This window comes from Geotrypetes seraphini, chromosome 5 (assembly GCF_902459505.1).
Source record: "Geotrypetes seraphini chromosome 5, aGeoSer1.1, whole genome shotgun sequence".
In the NCBI taxonomy this organism is placed as follows: Eukaryota; Metazoa; Chordata; class Amphibia; order Gymnophiona; family Dermophiidae; genus Geotrypetes; species Geotrypetes seraphini.
This window is the reverse complement of record NC_047088.1, coordinates 251,436,332-251,452,279: the sequence shown is the minus strand read 5'-3', so window position 1 is coordinate 251,452,279 and position 15,948 is coordinate 251,436,332. Positions and strand designations below refer to the sequence as shown.

General features: G+C 41.8%; 1 protein-coding gene across 11 annotated transcripts in view; it reads right to left on the bottom strand.

The window, feature by feature from the left end:
• Positions 1 to 15,948, bottom strand: part of CLASP1 (cytoplasmic linker associated protein 1) — a 506,270-nt gene that overhangs the window by 380,636 nt on the left and 109,686 nt on the right. For all 11 annotated transcript variants that reach the window (XM_033944379.1, XM_033944384.1, XM_033944387.1 and 8 more), the window contains exons 7-8: positions 11,851 to 11,948; positions 5,712 to 5,779 (exon numbers count right to left, since the gene is read on the bottom strand). In XM_033944379.1, coding sequence (XP_033800270.1) covers positions 5,712 to 5,779; positions 11,851 to 11,948 — 166 coding nt within the window. The remainder of the gene's footprint in view (positions 1 to 5,711; positions 5,780 to 11,850; positions 11,949 to 15,948) is intronic.

Genomic DNA, 15,948 nt, shown 5'->3' with positions numbered 1-15,948 from the left:
CCCATTTTGGTGTCAAAACTGAAATTCAGTCAGCCTCTAGTTATTACCTTTCTGAGATTAAGAGGAAAACAGTCTTTAATAGTCTTGATTTAACTGGTATTTTAGAAAGAATTTTAATTCAGAAGCTGTATCATCTGCCAAATTAACTCTGAAGTTTGCCCTGGGTTATAATAAGAACCTACAGCCTACATTTTAAAAAAATATTTAGGATGGCTAATTTTCTAAAATTAAAAAGTTTATGTTTTTAGATGTGGTCTGCAGCACACAATTTTTATTGCTGAGACCTAAACTATCACCAACAGAGGCCTCATTGAGGCCTCCTTTTATCAAGCTGCGTTAGGATTTTTGTATCACGGGTTGCTGCAATCAAAGCTCCTATAAGCATTGGAGCTTTTTATCACAGCAGCCTGCGAGAAAAACCCCTAACACAGCTTGATAAAAGGGGACTTTATTCTTTACTTTCCATGTAACTGAATATGAAATATATTTGTACAGTTTCAGAGAATACATTATATAATTTTGATCTCAGTAATGGGGGAGGGGGATATTTGGCTGTAAAATTAGTTACAGGTGAGCTACCACTGACCGAACCTAATATTATGTCATTATAAAACTTGAGTACTGTTGCTGAAATTGTTTACCCTTCAGTTGTATGATTTCTTTAAAATGGCTTATTTGAGTTAGGGCTCTTTTCATTTTAATGACTAATTAGGAAGATTTCCTGATATTATTTTTTTTTCTATGATGTAAATAGGATTTACTATTATTGTTTAGGATTGTCTACTGTATTTGAGTCATCAGATTTTATTTTATAATTAATAAAAGTTCAAAGAAATAAGCATGAAAACAAAGGAAATATTGAATAAATCTAAAAACCAAAAAGTCCAACAGGACAGAGAACCCACGGGAATAAAAAAGTACAAAAGGAAGTGGGAACGGACAATGAACACTCCACTGAAGATCACTGAAGTAAAACCAACTTGTTTATTTCATAAAAGGACACAAGTAGAAGCTGTGGACCCGACACAGCACTGTGTTTTGGCATCTGAGGAACGCCTGCATCAGGGGTCACAAAACATAAAAACATAACATAACAAATTAAATCACATCATATAAAAATTTTTTTAAAATTTCTAAGCCACACAAATAAATCAATACCAGAGGCCAATCAAATCAATAAATAATTACATATAAATATAATGAATGATACATATGTTCACTTACAAAATGGGGGGATCAGCGCTAGGGGTGAGCGACCTTGAAAGAGACCTGGGAGTGATGGTAGACACAACATTGAAGGCGTCGGCGCAGTGTGCCACGGCCTCAAGGAAAGCAAACAGAATGTTGGGTATCATTAAGAAGGGTATCACGACCAGGACAAAGGAAGTCATCCTGCCACTGTATCGTGCTAGGGTGCGCCCGCACCTGGAGTACTGTGTTCAGTTCTGGTCGCCATACCTCAAGAAGGACATGGAGGTACTTGAGAGGGTCCAGAGAAGAGCAACTAAGCTAATAAAGGGCATGAAGGACCTCTCATATACTGACAGACTGAAAAAGCTAGGGCTTTTCTCCCTGGAAAAGCGGAGACTTAGAGGAGACATGATAGAAACCTTCAAGATCATGAAGGGCATAGAAAAAATAGACAGGGACAGATTATTCAAATTATGGGGATCAACAAGTACAAGGGGGCACTCAGAGAAATTGAAAGGGGAGAGGTTTAGAACAAACGCCAGGAAGTTCTTTTTCACACAGAGGGTGGTGGATACATGGAACGCGCTACCAGAGGATGTGATAAACAGGAGCACGCTACAGGGGTCCAAAGAAGCTTTGGATAGGTACTTGGAAGACAAAGGGATTGAGGGGTACAGATAAGAGTAAAGGTAGATTATAGGGATGGGATTAGAGGTAAGTTACAAAATTAATCAGGGACCACTGTTCAGGCACTAGGCCTGATGGGCCACCGCGGGAGCGGACCGCTGAGCAAGATGGACCTCTGGTCTGACTCAGCGGGGGCAACTTCTTATGTTCTTATGATATATATATGTGACAAACAAAACATATAATATTTATGAAAATTCATAAAAATGAAACCAAACCTGTGGTGTATATGTCTGGAATAAAACAAAGCTGTGTAGTAAAAATATGGAAATAGGATCATCAAAATACCATATTTCATCAGGAGAAAAACTCTAAAAAAACTACAACATAACATAATATTTACATAAGACAATAAAGGAGCGCAAAACATGTAGCTGCGTAAACAAACTTCAAAAGCTATTTGATTGAAAGAACAAGTTTTTCTTTCCATCTTAAAAATATGACATAACGAATTCCACCAGAGCTCTACGCTTGTGGAGATGGCGCGGTATACAAACCTAAGGTTTAGTTTAGTTTAGTGTAATTAAGATTATTGTAATTTTTCCAGTTATTGGTAATATGTTGAATGGCAACCCCTGTCATAATTAATAAAAGTTTATTGTTGTGTGATGATATTTGACTCTTTTTTCTCATAACCATTCCAAATAAAACCGTATCATAAGAAAGCGCAACATGGTTTTCCAATAGAGAATTTACTTGAGTCCAAATTGAATTCCAAAATAACTTAATACAGGGACAGTAATAAAGTAGATGATCCAATGTCCCTGGTTCCAGATTACAGGGAATTATAATAACTTCGTAAAGATTTGGGGGCCATTGGAAAAGTATTGTAATGAATAGGCATCATTTTTCTTCCTTTTTTATATTTATTATATGCACACTCAGGGGGGAGGGAGGATTTAGGGAGGAAATTTTATAATTATGTTTATAATAATAGTATAATATATTTTATATAGAATAACTGATGAAGGGTGGGTGGGTAGGGTTTTTATCATTAATGGTCTATTAGATTTTATGTGTTAGATGTATGATATATTTATGTGCACTTGTTTGATTTTAAAATGAATAAAGAATTGGAAAAAAAGAAATAACAAGTTTTGTAACAAGCTAGCAACCATATAGAATGTTAATGCAGAAAATCTTAATAAACAAGTTGGTTTTATATCAGTGATCTTCAGTGGAGTGTTCATGGTCCGTTCCCACTTCCTTTTGTACTATGACTCTAAAAACACCATATAACCCTTTTGCTTTGGTTTGTTACTTGCTGTCCAGGCTTAACAAAAGAGATGGAGCTGAAAACTTACCTCTGGCAGTTTTCTCTCAGCTGCAGGTAATAATAATAATAATAATAACTTTATTTTTATATACCGCCAGCTATCTTGCGACTTAGTCATTACATGTTCTATTATGCCAGAAATTTTTAATTTAAAACTTAATTTCCATCTTTTACCTTCAATAGTAATGCATAAGGTGAAATTACAAATCAATGGCATAAATAAAACAAAAATAAACATTAAAATTACAAATGTTTATAGAAAAAAAAAAAAAGAACTAAATCAGCTTCCCAACCCATCGATCTTCACACTCTGCCTCTCATTACTTACACTGGATTTTTCTAAACTGCTGAAGAGCTTCTTACTGCGGGCTGGTGAGGTAAATGCTCTGATGCTCATAGGAATTGAATGCGCATCGGAACATTTACCTCGCCGGCCCGTGGTTAGAAGCTCTTCCATGGTTTAGTAAAAGGAGCCCTTAAGAAGTTGGAGGGGCATAATCGAAAGGGACGTCTAAGTCCGTTTTCATCTAAGTTGCAAGTCGTCCAAAGTAAAAAACAGCCTAGGACACATTTTCGAAAAATACATCCAAAATTTTTTTTACTTCGAAAATCGTCTAAGTATGCGTCCTGCCGATCTGATCATCCAAGTCGCTAAATCGTCCATCTTTATATACCACATTTTTGTCCAACTTTTTGTCCAAGTCAAAAACGCCCTGTTGGACGTGGGAGGTGCCAGACATGGCACCTAAATAGTGGGGTATCTTACAAGGGCACTGCTGTGAACTTCACAAAAAGGGTGCCATGTCTTCTCCTCACTACAGCTCCCTTATAGGTCATGGTGAGCCCACCAAGCCACCTCCATAATCCCCTAGACCCACTTATCTACCACCCTAATAGCCCTTATGGCTGCAGGAGCTACTTATATGCCAGTAAAAAAAGGGTTTTGGGGGTGTATAGGGGAGTGCACATGTTTAAGTATAAATGCAGTGATTACAGGGGCTTATGGGCATGGGTCCTCCTCTCCATGAGTCCCTAACCCACCCTCAAGACGGCTTAAGCGCCTCTGTGCCGGACGACTAGGCTTTCCTATGCCAGGCGGCCAGGTGATGATGGTCTGGAGGCTGAATTTTAAAGGTGTGATTACGATTTTTATGGGGTTGGGGGATTGGTGATCACTGGGGTAGTGTGTGTGGGTCTGTTTTATGTGTTTGGAGTGCTTATCTGGTGACTTTAGGTGGGTTTTTGTGTTTTATATGGTCTAAGTCACAACGTCCAAGTTCTGTCGATCCTGGACTGTATAACTTTTGGTTATACATGCTGTACGACTAAGTCTAAGCCAGCCCACGTCCCACCCAACTCTCGCCCTCGATACTCCTCCTGAAACGCCCTGTTTAGCTTTGGTCATTCAGCGGTACTATGAAGGCCTAGTTTGTTTAGAAAAAGTCCAAAACCCATTTTTATTATTGGCACTTGGACATATTTGGACAATGTTCGTCGAAGTGCTGACTTAGGCCGGTTTTTGGACATTTTTCTCTTTCGATTATGAGCCCCTTTTGTTTAAGAGCTTTAAAATTTGTAAATAACTGATCATCTCTAACTCCTAAGGGAGTCTGTCCTACTGAACCAGAAAAGTCCCCGCTACACTTTCAGGACCATTAGACTCCTCCACTCCTATTATTCAGCGTGAATAGAAGATTATTATAGTTTCAAGTTTTCTTTATTTTTGATATACTGTTCATGAACAAAGTATTTGAGTGGTTTACAGACTAATATACAACATAGACTATGGAAAGGAACTACAATCTTCAATAAAGTTTAGTTGCTATGAAATAGCACTGACTAAGATTTTATCACACAATAATCACATTACCATCTAAAGGGCCAACACTGATATGCAAACATAATAAAATAAAAAATACACAACAAATAATACAATAAAACACAACAGAGTTATTAAATATCAACTATAAGCTAATAATCCAAATGCACAATCACCGAGATTCTAAACTAATCAAAAATAAGTCAAAATAATAAACATAAGAATAGCCTTACTGGATCAGACCAATGGTCCATCAAGCCCAGTAGTTCATTTTCACGGTGGCCAATCCAGGTCCCTAGTACTTAGCCAAAACCCAAGGAGTAGCAATATTCCATGCTACCAATCCAGGGCAAGCAGTGGCTTCCCCCATGCCTGAGTAAACAAGTGAACCTTCAAATCTTTAGATTTCCTACATAATGCAGGCAGAAACAGTAACAGGGGTGACGGCTTTTTCAAGAAGCAAAATTTTAGACAAGTCATTCCGCAAGGACAGCACAGCACAAAATACTTGAGAACATTAAAAACCAGCAAATGGACAGCACTCAAATCCACTGAGATTGAGAATACATAATAAAACTACGCATGTTAATTGGTGATTCATTAAAGCAGATCATGTAGTGATGTGTGACAGTCACGTGCACTAATTATAATCAGATATCAAAGGCAAAAAGATCAGCATCTGGAAAATACAAAGCACAAACTATATCATAAAGACATATGAGGATTACTGCTGCTCACCAGATGAAGACTGGATCATGGTTCCAGATTTCTGGACTTCATCAAACTTTGTAAAGATTACATTTAGCCTGTTGGAAAGTACAAAAATCATACACAGTGCTTAAGCAAGTTAGAATGAAACCTGTAAATTTTTATGTAGATATGAACAAAACTGGTAGTACAGCAACCCGCATGTAATAAAATAGGATTTGACTGATTGCATAATCCGAAAGAACACTCAATCACCAGGCAGTAAAGTGTGAACAGCTTACATAACATCCTGTATCTAATGAACATAGGGGTCCTTTTATGAATTAGTGTTAACCAATTTTTATTTCCCATACCTGTTTCTTTCCCATAATTATTGTAGTTCTACTCCTGACCCTTTTTGTATCATGTTGCTCCTTATTTGATCTTGTCTGTGTTCTTAATTTGTAATATTGCATCCCTGTTTTTAAAATGTACATCGCATATTATCAAATTTTAAATAAACCTGAAACCTGAGAGCACCATGTAACCCATAGGTATACAATGGGCTGCACAGCAGTTAGCACACAATCCATTAGTAAAACAACCCCGTAATAAGCTACTAACTCTGATTTTAATGCAATTTCCCTGAGTTCTTAGATGACACTGATCGTACAAGTCTGTCCAGCATGTGAACGGAGCCTGATGTCGGACAGACTTGTACGGTCTGTGTCCTTCACATGGCATGAGACAGATGAAGCTTCAATAACTCAAGCTAGTAGCAGCTCTAATTCCAAAATGCTGACGTGACTTCCAGTGGCAATCTCGAGAAACTGCTGGTAGAAGTCATGGCAACCATTTGCACTGAGGAAGTCAGCAATAGCAATGTTACTTACCGTAACAGTTGTTATCCAGGGACAGCAGGCAGCTATTCTCACTAGTGGGTGACGTCATCTCTTCCGCATCAGGGCTCCGTTGGATGACGTCACCCACTAGTGAGAATACCTGCCTGCTTGTCCTGGGATAATGATCATTTTATTGTCACAAACTGAAAGTGGGGGAACTGTACAGCTTTGGAGAGAGGAGAAGGCATCTTAATTGGTAAGTTGAATACTGTCAGAAATTCAGTACTCCCCTGATATTCGCGGAGGTTCCATTCCAGGAACCCCCGCGAATCTTGAAAAACCGCGAATACAGTTTTTCATGCGGGAGACTGGAGAGGGCAGCAGGAGAGGCAATAGAGAGCAGCCGGAGCGTCGGCGAGTGAAGGAAACCACTCGCTGTATGCTCCGACCACCTCTTCCTGCCCTAAAGTCAGGCCTTACCTATCAGGAGCTGTGTGTCAAAGCAGCTCCTGATTGGTAAGACCCGACTTTAGTGCAGGAAGAGGCGGTCGGAGCATACAGCGAGTGATTTCCTTCACTCGCCAGCGCTCCAGCTGCTCTCTCCTGCCTCTCCAACTGTCCTCTCCTGGTTGGCGGTTCGCGGTCGGAAAATACTGCAAATGACTGGGACCGTGAACCGCCGACCGCGAATGACCGGGGGAACACGGTACACCACATATCACCCCTATCATGGCTGGCATGGGGGTGACTTCACAACCAGCATTTAAACATGGGTGACCCGGGCCTACATAGAGTGGTGGGTGAGGCTCTGGTCACCTTGTTAGGCAGAATAAATGAGGGTCTTTTTTTGCTGTCATGTACTGTATTACTGTGTTGACAGATGTTAGAACCTAATAGCAGCCTTACTGGGTCAGATCAATGGTCTGTCTAGCCCAGTATCCTGCTTCCAACAGTGGCCAATCAAAATCACAAGTACTTGGCAGAAACCCAAATGCACATAAAAGCAACATTTCATGCTTCCGACATTGAGCGATGAACAATTAGTTCATGTTGTGTCTGATGTTACTATGGGCTCCTTTTATGAAGCCACATTAGTGGTTTAACACACGTAATAGCGCGCACTAATTTGCCGGCCGCACTAGCCGCTACCGCCTTCTCTTGAGCAGGTGGTAGTTTTTTGGTTAGTGCGGGGGTTAGCGCACGCTAAAAATGTGCGTGCGATAAAGCCGCTAACGCGCAGTTTCATTTAATGGCATCATTTATAGTTCACTTTTACAAACAAAAGACAAGTACAAAACAATACAAACATAAAATCGTTAATAAAAACAAAATTAGCATAAAGGAGATTTTTAAAAAGAGGGAAATAAATCAGAGATAAGGATAACAAAAAGTGACGTTTGTTTTAATTCACTAGCAAACAAATCAAGTGTACTACAGTAAAAAGAAGATCTAGGAATTAACCCCGAAAAGAACAGTCAACAAATGGGCAATTTGATATTTTGAAGGGTCTAGCTTATATGCAAAGAAGTAAAAAATAAAATAAAATAGGATTGGATTGGAGATTGTATGTGCATTTACTGGACACCTGTAGAACACTACTATTAGAGAATGACACGGGGACAAATTTTTCCCCGTCCCCACAGGAATTCAATTTCCTCACCCCAACCCCACGAGTTTTGTCGCTGTCCCTGTCCCATTCCTGTAAACTCTGCCTTAACTGCACAAGCCTGAAACACTTATAATTTTAAAGAGTTTGAGGCTTGTGCAGATGAGGACGGAGCTTGCAGGAATGGGACAGGGACAGGAAAAGAACTCACAGGGACGGCATGGGAAAATGAGTTCCCGTGGGGACAGGGAAAAATTTGTCCCCATGTCATTCTCTAACTACTATAATCAGAGCCATGAATATAGTTTCAGTTAAGCATTTCGGACCCTATCAAACTTGCTATATAACTAATGCCACCAAGTAGCAGTGTTCTCCCCAGGGCCTTTGAGCCGGGCGCACCACCCGGCTAATTTAGATGACCGCCCGGCGAATCCTTCTGCTGCCGCCAATGCTCCTTCCTCGGCTGACTCTCCGCCGAAAATTTTGTTTGACGCCTGCCTTTTTTTTTTTTTGCCAGCATGCTTTTACTTGCTTCGGGCCTTCCTCGTTGCCGGGTCCTGCCTACTTTCTGTTTCTGCGAAGGCAAGACCCGGCAGCGAGGAAAGCCCGAAGCAAGTAAAAGCAGTAAGTTGTAAGCTTCCCTCTGGGGCTCTAACGTGTGTATGCCGGCTTCCTTTCTTTACGAAACCGGAAGTTGCGTCCCGTGGGGGGAGAGGGAAGAGAAGGGAAGCCGGCATACACACGTTAGAGCCCCGGAGGGAAGCTTACAACTTACTGCTTTTACTTGCTTCGGACTTTCCTCGCTGCCGGGTCCTGCCTTCGCAGAAACAGAAAGTAGGCAGGACCCGGCAACGAGGAAGGCCCGAAGCAAGTAAAAGCAGCAAGTTGTAAGCTTCCCTCTGTCACTGCCCTATGAAAGATAGGTCAGCGATGGAGGGAAGCTTACAACTTGCCTTGCAACTCTACCGACGGGTTTGTGAGCTGGGAGGGATGGGAAGAGAAATGCTGCTGCTGCACCGAATAGGGGAGGGGAGGGGAGGGAGAAGAGAAATATTCTGCTGCTTCATTTTGGGGGGGAAGGGAAGAGAAATGTTGCTGCTGCACCCAATTTTGGTGGGAAGAAGGGGGAAGAGAAAAGCTGGTGCACCCAATTGGGGGGAGGGAAGAGAAAAGCTGCTGCTGCACCCAATTGGGGAGGGGGAAGGGGAAGAAAAGTGCTGCAGCAGCACCCAATTGGGTAGGGGGAGGGGGATGATAAGTGCTGCTGCAGCAGCACCCAATTGGAGAGAGAAAGGGGAGAAGGAAGACCAGGGAAGGGAAAGGAGAGGCAAGAGAAGCCAAGACCATGGGAGGGAGGGAGGGAAAGGAAAGGAGCTACCAGACCATGGAGGGGGGGAGAGATGTCAGCGCATATGGGGGGAGGGGGAGGAGGGAGATGCCAGGGCATGGAGGGAGAGAAGGAAAGGAGATAGAGATGCCAAACCATGGGGTGGAGTGGGAAGGAAGGAAGGAAAGGAGAAGAGAGAGATGCTAGAGCATATGGGAGGGGGTGAAGCTGAAATGAATCATGTACAAAGGAGAGAAAGGGCACAGGATATACAGTTTATTGAAGGGACATAGAAAGAGGGAAGATGCCATATGGAATAGAGAAAGGGTGGACACTGGATGGAAAGGGCAGAGAGGGTGGACAGTGGATGCAAGGGGCAGAGAGAGAGAGTGGACAGTAGATGGAATGGGTAGAGAGAAAGAGGGCAGAGGCTGGGTGGAAGGGGCAAAAAGAGGACAGATGTTGCATGGAAGGGAGCGAGGACAAACGCTGAATAGAAAGAAGAGAGCGAAGAGAAGATGATTAAAGCAGAAACGACAAAAGGTAGAAAAAAATTTTTTTGTTGCTTTACGTAGAATCAAGTAGTATTGTAACTGTATTAATTAAAGTTTATAAATAGGAAATTGAAAAAAGGCAGTTTTTTTGGTATCCTGTCCTCAGGTCAGGACAGGATATCATAACAGCAGGGGTGCCCAAATGGTCGATCGCGATCAACCAGTAGATCCCAAAAGCAATGTGAGTCGATTGCGTTGCTTTTGCAATCTTTATCTTCCTGCCTCCTCGAGCCAGGCCAGGCACGTACAAGTGCCAGACTCACAAGACTTCACCTCCGATGTCAATTCTGACATTGGAGAGGTAGTCCTGGGCCAGCCAATCGCTGCCTGGCTGGCCTGGAAGTTCCTCTCCGACTTTAGAATTGATAACAGAGGTGAAGTCTTGTGAGTCCGGCGGTTGTACGTGCCTGGCCTAGCTCAGGGAAGCAGAAGGGAGAAATCGGCATGGTGGCTTAGGGGGTAGGGAAAGAATCGGGGAAGTGGAGAAATCAGCACGATGGCTTGGGTGGCAGGGGGAAAGAGAAAGACAGGCAGGGGGAGAGAGAGAAAGGCAGAAATAAAGGAGGGGGGCAGGGGGAGAGAGAAACAGGCAGTCAGAGGGGGAGAGAGACAGAAAGAAAAGGGAAGTGGCAGAAAGAAAGAAATACTGGATTTACAGTCAGAAGAAGGAAGTGCAACCAGAGACTCATGAAATCACCAGACAAAAAGGTAGGAAAAATGATTTTATTTTCAATTTAGTGATCAAAATGTGTCTGTTTTGAGAATTTATATCTGCTGTCTATATTTTGCACTATGGCCCCCTTGTATTAAACCACAATAGCGGTTTTTAGTGCAAGGAGCCTATGAGCATTGAGAGCAGCGCAGGGCATTCAGTGCATCTCCCTGCGCTAAAAACCGCTATTGTGGTTTAGTAAAAAGGGAGGGGGTATATTGTATAGTTGTTCCTGAGGTGACATTGCATAAAGTCGTCTGCCTTGACCTCTTTGAAAACCCACGGAATATAAATGATAATTAACATTTTCTCTGTGTACAGTGTGCTTTGTGTTTTTTAAAATTTTATTGTTGGTAGATCATTTTGACTTGGTCATTTTAAAAGTAGCTCGTAAGCCCAAAAAGTGTGGGCACTCCTGCTGTAGAGCCATTCTTGTATGACTGGATGAGCTATATTTATCTTTTTTTTTAGTTGTTTAAATTCATGCAGAAATAAATGGCTAAAATGAACCTAATGACTTCATTAATGCCTTTCCCTTTTTTAAACCTCTATACCATTTGAAAGAGGGCAAATATCTAATTATTCCCTTCTAGAATTGGATACTTCTTAAATTTAGTAAAAATATTCTGGCACAAGTGTCAAACCTTAAAAAAGGAAGACATATTGAGCATTGGAAAATAATAATACTTAACTAATAATAATAGTACACATTTAGGGCTCCTTTTACTAAGTTGCGAAAATGGTTTTAGCGTGTGCTTAGCGCGCGCAGAATTGCCAAGCGTGCTAGACGCTAATGCCAGCATTGAGCTGGCGTTACTTTTCCCGCGTAGCACGGGAGTTTGCGCATGCTAAAAATGTTAGCGCACCTTAGTAAAAGAGGGGGTTAATTTTCCCCACCACCAAATTTCCCCATCCCGCCCCATCCGGCTACTTTTTCATGCCACCCGGCTGGAAAAAAATTTCTGGGTAGAACACTGAAGTAGGGTATGCTTTTATTGAAAAAACAGGGCTAAAACTAAATTGTGCATTCCAGCTAGCAACACTATCATCAAATTTATTTTCACAAGACAAAATCATCAGTACTTGTACTGAGACAGGCCCTCTGAATAACAAAGACAGACAAGTAAAAAGCATAGCCTCTTAACCTACCTTGACTGCGGTAATCCTTTCTTACTGAGGTCTGCTCGTACTCGTTCACCAACATGTCTGTAGATGTCCACTAAACTGTTCATTGCTGCATCTCGAACCTGGGCACAAAACAATCTAATTATTTCAAAACACAAGCCCTACCCAAATTCAGTTAGTAGAAAGAACCTACTAGATACTGATGTTTAGTTTAAAAATTTGACATTCCTTTCAATGTTGGGAGAACCAATGGTTGTAAGAATATCATCAATGATATGTCACAGATGAACACAATAAGATAAACTTCTACAGCCTGTGTGATGTCATTGGTAACATTAAGGCAAGCAGACCAGATGGATTCATCAAGCGTGAGACAATTTGTGACTTTCTTGTTAAGATAGATTCTCCCAGAGCAGCAGGAGAATTAAAGGCCAATTAATTAGAGAATTAAAGGCCAATTAATTAGAAAACAGAGATTCATATGACCTATCTAGTCTGCCCATCTACTATACATTCCCTAAACTATACTACACCATTCTTCTTGTAACTCCGAAATGTTCTTCTTCTTGTAACTCTTCTGGAAAAGTCCAGAAGTCTCTTTGTAATAATCCTGGAAATATCCAGATGTCTCTTTTGTAATCTGGCCAGAACTGCAAGGTTGATGCGGAATAGAAATCAGTAATGTAATGTAATGTAATACATGAACTACTAACTCTATATTCCTTCATCTCCCTCAGAAATTTTATGTACTTTGTCCCTTGTTTTCTTGAATTCAGGTACCATCCTTATTTCTATCACCTCTACTGGAAGGCTGCTTCATGCATCCACAGCCAGTTCCTTAAATAAATATTTCCTAAGATTACTCCTGAGTCCACTCCCCTTTCAACTTCATTCTGTAACTCTTAGGGCTAGATTCACTAAGCAAACCGATTGTGTACCGATCGGTTTGCGAGTCCATTGCAACCTGATTTCCCTCCGACCCTATTCATCAACCTCTCCTCCGATCCAATCCCGATTTGTGCATGCAAATAAGGGGAATCGGCATTCAAAGCAGGAAAGATGCGATTTACTAAACTTATCAACTGGCTGGCCAATCCAAAAACTAGCGACTGGTGAGGCCCAGTAGCTTGTGCTAAAACCCCTGATTCTCCTGCTCTGGCTGCCCTGCTCTCTGCCCCGATTCTCCTGCCTGCTCTCAGCCCTGAATCTTCTGACCTTACCTGCAGTGCAAGCCCGTGGTTTTAACCCGCAGGCTTAAAGCGGGTTAAAACCACAGACTTGCAAAAAAAAAAAAAAAAACCAACCAAAAAACCCAATGAGCAGCATTGCATTACATTAGTGACTTTTATTCCACCATTACCTTGAGGTTCAAGGTGGATTACATAAGAGGTTATCTGAACAATTCCAGAACAGATTACATAGTTGAGCGGGTTACTACGGGGGATTGAGATGCTTCCTGCGGAGTTAATTTGTCTTGATAGATTTCTTGAATAGCAGGGTTTTTATTTCTTTTCTGAAATTTTGTAGTCTGGTAGCATGATCAGTAGATTGGATAGTTGGTGGCCAAGCTTCGCTGCCTGCGTGGCCAGTAGGCCATCGTACATTTTTTTGTGTTTGACGCCTCTGATTGGGGGGTGAGTGATTGGTGTCTGGGCTCTCCTTTGCCTGGTTGTGGCAATTTGGATAAGGCGGTTGTTCAAGTAGGCTGGGCTGTCTCCATTCATTGCTTTAAATAGTAGACTGTAAAATTTGAATTGTATTCTTGCTTTTATTGGGAGCCAGTGTGAGTCGAGGTATGCGGCGGTGATGTAGTCATATTTCGTCAGCAAACAGATCAATCTCAGGGCTGTGTTTTGTACTGTTTGTAGTTGTTTTATCATGATTGCGGGGCAGGGGAGACAGAGGATGTTGCAGTAGTCTAGAAGTCCTAGGACTAGGGATTGGACCATGAGCTGGAATTCTTTTCTGTCAAAGAATTTTCAGATTTGCCTTAGGTTTCACATGACCGCAAATGATTTCTGTATTATTTTGTTGATTTGTGATTGCATGGTACAACTTCTGTCTATCATCACTCCCAGAAGTCTTAGGATGGGTTGAATGGGGTATGTGATTGAGCTTATTACTAAGTTTATAATGGTTGGGGCTTTGTTTGTTTCGAGAAGAATAAATTTTGGTTTATCAGGGTTCAGTTTTAGTTTGTGTTCTTTCATCCATGTAGCCACAGTTTCTAGTGTTCTATGTAGTTTGTCTGTCATGGAGTGTGTTGATTGATCAAAAGGAAGGAGGATGGTGATGCTGTCTGCATAGCTATAAGAAGTTAAGCCTATTTTGTCTAGGTAGGTACAAAGGGATGCAATGTAGAGACTGAAGAGTATTGGGGATAAAAGCGACCCCTGGGGTACGCCGCAGGGGTTGGACCATGGTTCTGATTTTTCTTTGTTTGTTTTTACTCTGTAGGTCCTGGATTGTAGGAATCCTTGAAACCATGTGTGCACCTTTCCTGTGATTCCTATTGTTTCTAGTATTTGGAGTAGAATGTCATGGTCTACCAGGTCAAATGCTGCAGTGAGATCTAGTTGTACGACCAGTATTTTTTTTACCTGTGCTGAGGTGTTGTCTGGCTGTGTCCAGGAGGGAAGTAGTTGGTTCTGAAACCAGACTGTGTAGGGTGGAGCAAGTTGTGGTTTTCTAGGTAGTTGGTGAGGTGTTCAGCTATGAGGCCTTCCATTAGCTTGACATATAATGGTATTGAGGCTATGGGTCTGTAGTTGGATGGTAGATCTGTTGCTACTTTTGGGTCTTTTATGATCGGGGTGATGATGATTTCACTGAAGTCTTGGGAGAAAAAGCCATCTGTGAGCAAGGATTGTATCCATTGTATGAGGAGAGTGCAGAATTTTGGGCTGGAGCTTTTAACAGGTATGGAGGGCAATGGTTGAGGTCGCAGGCTGGGGACGCAGCACAGACAATTCAGCAGATGGTCAAGCTAGCTAGAGTTTTCTCTCTACCAGATCCGAACGAAATGAGCCGCCGACCCATCTGAGAATTAAAATTAAGGATAAGAAAGAACTGTTAAACCCTTCGGTGTGCAGGCACCAAAAAAAAAAAAAGACTTTAAATTGGTCCCGGTTAGAAGTCTGAGAGAAAATCTTTCAGTGACATGTTTCCTACTGAGAGCATGCGCAGACCATCTACAGGCAAAAAAGATAGTCTGCGCATGCTCAAGAATCGATCTCTAGCATCCGTAACCAGCAATAGGCATAGCATGTAAAAAACTTCTTTCCCATAACAAATCTCAAAATGCAATAATACAGAAAACAACCTGTCATAATAACAAACTGCAAAAGTTGCAAAAGAAAAAACCGAGAGACAATATCCAGAAAGGGTGGGGCTCTGGATTCATCTGCTGCGTCTAAGGGAAAGAAAATTAACAGGTAAGAACATAATTTTTCCTTCCCTAGCAACAGCAGCAGATGAATCCAGAGACCAATGGGATGTAGCAAAGCAATCCTCAATCTAGGTGGGAAGCAAACGCCGCCTCCACAACAACCGAAGCACAAAACGCCCCTACCACATGCGCCCCCACATCCAAGCAGAAATGCGGAGAGAAAGCACTCTCGGAAGACCAATTAGCCACGAGACAAATCTCCTCCAAGGAAAAAACCTCTGGGCCGAGCCCAAGAAGTAGCCATCGCTCCGGCGGAATGGTCATAAAGTTCTTTCGCCAACCGCTTCCCTGCCAGCAAGCAAGCATAAAGAATGTCCTCCTGGACCCATTGAGCGATGGAGGCTTCGGATGCCGCCATACGTTTGAGGTGTCCCTTGAAGAATACAAAAAGGAGATATAAACAACTAAAAGTCGTTAGAAACCGAGCTCGCAGAGAACGCTACGTACGTATCAAAAAATGCAGTGAATAAAAGCACTGCTCCCAATTTCTCCTCCCAGGAAGAATGAAGGAAAAGCGAGCATGACATAAAAGAAAGGATGACACCCCCCTAGAAAGAAATAGTGGTACCATCTGAACTGATACCCCATATTTCGGAAATCAGAAATAGGAATCCCCGTTAAACAAGGCCTGCAACATAGAAAACTGCAGAGCTGAAGCCATGGCCACAAGAAAC